Below are 7,067 nucleotides of genomic sequence, written 5' to 3'. Positions count from 1 at the left end.
AAAATTAATGATGTGTTGAAGTAGTTGATAGTGGGAAGCACACTATGTAAATTGGACACTGAGGTAAGGCTTGAAAACTATAAAAGCAAAAAAAAAAAAAAAAAGAAAAAAAAGAAAAGAGGCTTGAAAACTCATTGCGCAAGACTATCTTAATAAAAATATAACTCGTTCTGGTACTTATCATTAAAAGATCACGCGATAAGAATTTCCCTAAAAAAAAAAAAAGCAAGAGATCGAAGAATTTCTGTTAGAATCCATATTTATTTTTTATTTTTTATTTTTATGAATTCCCATACATTTCCGTAATGCAAAAAATTTGCTGTAACTAAACTGAGCATAAAAAGCCATTCATAAACCTCGCCAAAACATCTCCATTCCTACCGTATTCCTACGGAAAGGCTCCTTGAGGATACAACTTTCCAGGAAACATGATATTAGATGCCTTATAATTCAATTAACTGTCCTTAAATCTTAATTTTCATTTTTGCCTGTTCTACCCTGACTCACTAAATCCCATCTTGGCAAACACTACAGCTAATACCTGTTTCTGTTTGCCCTTTATCATGTTGCAGACTTGTGAAGTGCTACCAATGATGCGTAGGCACCACCATTGATCTTCATCAGCTCATCATGCTTGCCCTTCTCAGCAATCACACCATTCTTCACTACTGCAATGATGTCGGCTCCTTTGATTGTAGTAAGGCGATGAGCAACAACAACGGTTGTTCTGTCCACCATAACTCTGTCCAAGGCATCTTGTACCACTCTCTCCGACTCTGCATCTAGTGCACTTGTAGCTTCATCAAGCAAAAGGACTTTCGGGTTTTTTAGTATGGCTCTTGCTATGGCTATCCTTTGCTTTTGTCCTCCTGATAACTGTGTTCCTCTCTCCCCAACAGGCGTGTCATATCCGTTAGGCAATGAGGATATAAAGTTGTGTGCATTTGATGCTTTTGTGGCCGCTATTATCTCTTCCTCGGTGACCTCCCCTTGTTTGCCATAGGCTATGTTGGTGCGGATTGTCTCATTAAAGAGGACGGGTTCTTGACTCACCAATCCCATTTGTTGCCTCAACCAATTTAGTTTCAACTTTTTGATTTCAACTCCATCTAATGTCACGAGACCAGACAGTGGATCATAGAATCTCTCTATTAGGCTTATTACTGTCGATTTTCCACTACCACTCTCTCCAACTAAAGCAACAGTCTGCCAAAAAGAAAAAAAAGAAAGAAAAAATGAGAGCATAAGTCAAAGTAGAGAGGTATAACATAGAAAGAGTGGTTGTGGAATACCTTTCCAGATGGAATGGTTAGAGAAAGATCTCTAAAGATTTCGACATTAGGTCTCGTGGGATATCTGAAGCTAACATGTTGAAGCTCAATATCTCCGGTTACGGTTGGTAGCGTTACCCCCTCGTCGCTGCTTGAATCAATCTTAGGCTTTCTATCGAGAATTTTGAATATTGAGGCAGCTGAATCCTTGGCTTTAGAGGAATCAGGAGCCAAGGCAGTAGTTTGGGAAACCCCCATTGCTGCAAGTGTTAATGCAAAGAAAACCTGCAAGTGACATTGATATTTTGGCAATTGAATTTAAACAAAACTTCTAAAGGATTATAAAAGTTGAAGAAAACAACCAAACCCAATGACGCTTTACCTTGAAAACCTCTCCAAATGTTGCTTTCCCATCTTTCACAAGAACAGCTCCAATGTAGAAAATAAATGCATTTACATTGTAGAGGACCAAGAAAGAAAAGCCAAAACCTCCTCCACTTATTAGTCCTAACCGCACTCCAGTTTTCATGGGAACCTCACATTTCTTTTGGTACATTTCCATAACTTTCTTTTCCGCACAAAATGATGCAACAGTTCTAATACTGCCAACTGCATCATTTGCCACTTGACTAGCTTCTTCATACATAACCTGCACATTTTCAAAATGCTCACAGTTAGAGGTGCAATCTGGATTAGGCTGGGCTGATCCATCAATTAGTCCATAGTATTAGGCAAGCCTATACTGGCCCGTCTATTTACGGGCTGGATCGGTTGGGCCTGGCTGGCCATGGTCCGTGCCTATTTTTGTGCCTTTGTTGTAAGCATCTAAAGGATATTTTGGAAAAAAAAAAAATGTAAATGAGAATTGAGGTAAGACTCACCTTGGCATCAGCACTGAATCCTTTTAGAAACTTGGCCTGCAAAAATCCCTGAATAATCATCAGAGGAGACACTGCTAGGATTATTAATGCAAGAATCCAATTAGCTGTGAATGATATGATTAGCCCTGATGTGATTGTTGCTATATTCTGAACTATTAGTGCCAATGCATCGCCAACGAGACTCCTAATTGTTGAAGCATCAGAAGACAACCTCGCACCGATTGCACCACTGACAAATACAACAATAATTATTAGTTATGAATTTATATAAGTTGTCATAAATTTATGTGAAGATAGGAAAAAAAAACTTGAAAACGGTTCCTTAAATGCACCTTGAATTTGCAGGATCATCAAACCAACTGATTTCTTGGTGGATAACTTTCTCGAAAGTTAAGGAACGAATACGTTGGACTAACTTTCCACCTGCAACTCCGAATAAGAAATTCTGTACTGGAATTACCACAAAGTTGAGAAGCCCCAAACCCATGTAGATAAGTGCCCAAAACTTGGAATCCTTTCGCAGCTCACTATGATTTTCGTAGAACATGTCAATGGAACTTGAAAGTAGAAGGCCAAATACAGGGAAAGACAATCCATGTATTGCAGCAGCAATGGTTCCCATAATCAAGACAGGAAGCTCAGGCTTGTTCAAGTACGCCAACCTCCTCATGGAAACTTTTTTAGGCTTTTCAGCATCCTCATCATTTTCTGCCGTATTCTCCGCACCTCTTTCTTCAGCCTCGTGAATACTAATTGGTCCAGGAACACCAAAGCTAAGGGTAAAAGAATGTCGGCTACTTGATGAGCCTCTACTAATGGATCTCCTCATCGATAATCTTTGGCTATTAGACCTTGTCATGACCTTCTCTATCTCAAAACATGTACTGTTCTTATCCTTGTCATTGGCTTGGTTTTCTTCTGTTCCATTGGCTCCTTCTTGCAAGCGAATCAACTGGGAGTAAGCACCTTCAGGATTACTAATCAACTCGGTATGAGTTCCTACAACAGTCAGTTAATTTAAAATGTTAACTTGGTAAACAAACTTTTTAGAGCATTTGAAATGAAAAGATGACAAGTTCTAAGTCTCACCTTTCTCAACAATTTTTCCCTGGTGCACAACTGCAATAATGTCAGCATTTTTAATGGTTGTTAAACGATGAGCAACAACCACAGTGGTCCGGTTTGCCATAACTCTCACTAGTGCCTCCTGAACAATACGTTCGGACTCTGTATCTAACGCGCTTGTTGCTTCATCAAGAAGGAGAATTCTTGGATTCTTTAAGATGGCCCTTGCAATTGCTATCCTTTGCTTTTGTCCACCAGATAGCTGAGTCCCATGTTCCCCTGCCAATGTATTTAGGCCCTGCAGACAAGTTAGTCAAAAGAATTGTTAAGGAATTGAAAGATTTGCTTAAATTTTTTTTTTTTTTTTTGAAGGGCTTGAAAATTTTCTTTTGTGAAATAAAAATGAGGGAAAAATAAATTGAAATGAAAAATAAGTACTACCTCAGGCAACTTGTAAATGAACTTTGCTGCATTAGCAAGTTCAATTGCCGTTTTAATCTCCTCTTCAGTAGCATTTTCTTTCCCATATGCTATATTTTCCCTTATGGTAGTTGCAAACAAAACAGGTTCTTGACTTACCAACCCAATCTTTTCTCTTATCCATTTAAGTTGTAACCTTTTCAAATCAACACCGTCAATAAGCACTTCACCTGAATCAGGATCGTAGAATCTTTCTAACAAGCTAATCACCGTGGATTTCCCACTTCCACTTTGTCCGACTAATGCGGTTGTCGTGCCGCTTGGGACATGTAATGAGAATCCTGCGAAGATTTGCACATCTGGCCTAGCAGGGTATCTGAAGTACACATTCTTGAGTTCAATTTCACCTCTCATGTCTTCCAATACAATGCCATTAGTATCATAGGCGTCGATGTTCGGTTTTCGTTTGATGGTCTCAAACATTTTGTAGGCTGCAGCCTTCCCTGAAGCAAAAGCATTCAAGCATGGAGATGTCTGGCCTAGGGACCTAATCCAAAGAGACCGGACAACCAAAACAATCACGAACGTCACACGAGTAACCGTTTTTTTTTTTTTTTAAATGAGCATCCAAGATAAAAATCAATGGAATTATTTATGAGATGTTGATACTTACATGCCTCCGGTCATGATTGCGAAAATCACATTTATAACTTCTCCGCCGGTGTATCCCTTTTCAATGATCAATTTGGATCCGAACCAAACAGCAAGTCCATAAGTCCCGAACACAATCAACAAAACTGTCCCAAGTCCAAGGCCTGAGGCCAGCCCTTGTTTCGCCATCATATTATAGGCAATGACCAACTTGCTATTGTATTTCTCAATCGCTTTCTTCTCTCCAGTAAATGCTGCAACCTAATTAGAACAAACAAAACAAAACCAATAAAATACATGACTTCTTCGCACTCTTTCGAAACAACAAACTTTAAGATGATAATTATACAAGGGGACTTACCGTTCTAATGGATCCAACAGTTTGTTCTACTACGTTGCCAGCTTCAGCATAAGCGACTTGTCCACGGCTCGCCATTTTTGACATTATAGTCGCCATGGCACCGCCTGCAAGGACTATGAGCGGAATGCAACCGAGCAAAACAAGGGTCAGAAGCCACCCTTTCACAAAGGCGATAACAAAGCCCCCCAGAAAGGTTGAAACGAGCTGTATGAACTTCCCGACCTGCCAAATTTGATTTAAGAGCATGTCAATTGTCAAGATACGATGCATATATACGTTTGAATGCTCATCAACTTTGGTCCTAAATTCAAGCAATAATACACACTACAGTGTTACCTTTTCGCCCATGGCGTCTTGAATGAGAATGGTGTCTCCTGACATTCTCCCAATGACTTCTCCGGTGGTAGTTTCGGTGTCAAAGAATGCAATGTCTTGTCTAAGAATGGTTTCTAAGTACAAACCTCGGATTCTCGTGGCTTGTCTTTCACCGGTTACCATCCAACAAGCCACCTCTGTAATGGACAACAACATAGTACATAATATTGTACATATTTAGCCACGTGACAACTGACATGTAAGGAAAAAAAAAGTGTTATTTTAAGGAGAAGTACTTACGAAGAAAAGAAGCAATGCTAGTTCCAATTGCCAAGTATACAAAATCCAAGGAAACCTGATATTACAAAAATCAAACGGAGTTAATTAAAGTCAAAGTTACAGTAAATATATTATGCATATCTTGTACTTATACGTAATAATATTTGTAAAAATCTATAGAAACTCAATTTTATAACATCTATGATTTAGACGTCGGCTAGGTCGGCTACTAATTGGTGTAAAATCTAAAGCGATTAGATTCCCTTTGGAAATAATCCGTTTCTCTTAAATTAAAGATGAAAACAAACCAAAAGTTTCCATTAACAAATGCAGTACCGGAATGAAAAAGGTTTATACTCAAAAGTTTTCACATCAAATCTCTACATTTACTGCCACAAAGATTTAAAGAAAGAGGAAAGAAAAATTCCCGTGCTCATTTATATGTTGATACGTGTAGCATACGGCACTACACGTGTCGTTGTTAGGTGCAAATATGCAACTTTTCAAAAGTTTAATTTGCATTCTATACCAAGTACTAGTAGTGGTAATCTCAACATAAATAAGACTCCAAAAAAAAAAAAGTGGGTAATATCAATGACATATAGATGTTAAATTCTCTTGAAAAAAAGAAAACGATAATAATTAGTAGGTAGTATTTTCTTTCGGAGTACATTTTTTGTTTTGTTTTTTTATGCTTTAAGTAACATAATCATGAAAAAAGATAGGAAACTTACAGTTAATTTTCAAAGTACGGAAATTTTTATTCATATTTGTGATTTGTTAACCGATATGAACGTAAAGAAACAAAAATCAAATTCAACGGCCCAAAATTTTTTATTATATTAGCCAAATACAAAAGCATTACTCAAAAGTACGTTTTCTTTTTCTTTTTCTTTTTTTTTTTTTGTCTCTCTCTTTTTCATACAAGAAAATCTTAACACGTTACTCATCACATGATCATCCGTAACCCCAATTAGAAACCAAAATAAAACACAACAAAAAACAAATAACTATTCGAACAATACAGAAGATTTCGATCATTAAAATTGTCACGAAATTACTCTAACAGTCATATACTTAATTAAGTACGTACGTACCTTCGAAACCTCGTCAAGAACATGAGATTGATCGGATTCTCCGAAGGAGTTGATGAGTTTTCCGAATATCAGCGTCATCAGCGGCTGCGACACCCCGTTTGCGGCGGCGCAAACCGTCCCGACGACCATCAGCACCACGTCAAGCCGGTCGGCGAACGAGAACAGCTTGAAAAACGACACCTTCTGCTCCTTGCTCTCACCTCGAACGACATTCTTCATCGAAGACGAAGACGGCTTATGATGATCCGCTGCTGCTGGTTCTCTCGCTTCTTGATCTTCCATAGTTAATTTGGTTTTGAGAGAGAAAATAATTAAAAAGAGAAAATGAAAAAAAAAAAAAAGTGCACGACCTTGGTGTGGCCTTGTTAATGCGGCGAGTTCTTTGTTAAACGTAACTTGGTGTTTTTCTTTCCTCGCCTATATATAGCAGAAACGCCAGGAAATCCGTTGGCGATAATTTTCCTTTTTTTCTTTTTTTTTTTTTTCCTTTCTTGTTTGAAAAGAAATTTAAAGATGATATGGAAAAGGTACTTCTGTTTTTACACGTGGTGTAAATCGGAAAAACTAGTCAAAAGAAAAAAGGAAAAAAATAGGAAAGGAAAATATTGGATCTCGCATTTAATTTCTTGTTTTCTTTTTAATTTGGGTATTATCTATAATTATCGCAGTTGCTCCTGGAAACAGCGTCCAAGAACAATCCGATATGTTGGTTCATGTTTTTTGTATT

The 7,067-nt window shown here is 37.9% G+C and overlaps 1 protein-coding gene across 2 annotated transcripts; it reads right to left on the bottom strand.

Moving 5' to 3' along the window:
* Positions 1-34: 34 nt before the first annotated feature.
* LOC21398718 (ABC transporter B family member 9) lies at positions 35-6,803 on the bottom strand. Of its 2 annotated transcripts, XM_024164765.1 has the most exons (13): positions 6,691-6,803; positions 6,341-6,615; positions 5,265-5,319; positions 4,986-5,161; positions 4,650-4,871; positions 4,311-4,549; positions 3,659-4,184; positions 3,242-3,515; positions 2,485-3,151; positions 2,153-2,381; positions 1,654-1,920; positions 1,293-1,556; positions 35-1,206 (listed from the first exon to the last, which is right to left on the bottom strand). In XM_024164765.1, exons 2-13 carry the CDS (start codon positions 6,557-6,559, stop codon positions 562-564), a joined length of 3,783 nt encoding a protein of 1,260 aa, XP_024020533.1. In that variant the 5' UTR covers positions 6,560-6,615; positions 6,691-6,803; the 3' UTR covers positions 35-561. The 2 variants fall into 2 exon arrangements, with proteins under 2 accessions (XP_024020533.1, XP_010095132.1); XM_010096830.2 differs by having other exon boundaries at positions 6,341-6,803.
* Between the last annotated feature and the right edge of the window lie 264 nt (positions 6,804-7,067).

Source organism: Morus notabilis, unplaced genomic scaffold (assembly GCF_000414095.1).
Source record: "Morus notabilis unplaced genomic scaffold, ASM41409v2 Scaffold1187, whole genome shotgun sequence".
Classification (NCBI taxonomy): domain Eukaryota; kingdom Viridiplantae; phylum Streptophyta; class Magnoliopsida; order Rosales; family Moraceae; genus Morus; species Morus notabilis.
Note: the sequence above shows the minus strand (reverse complement) of the source record. Positions and strands in the feature narration are given on the sequence as shown.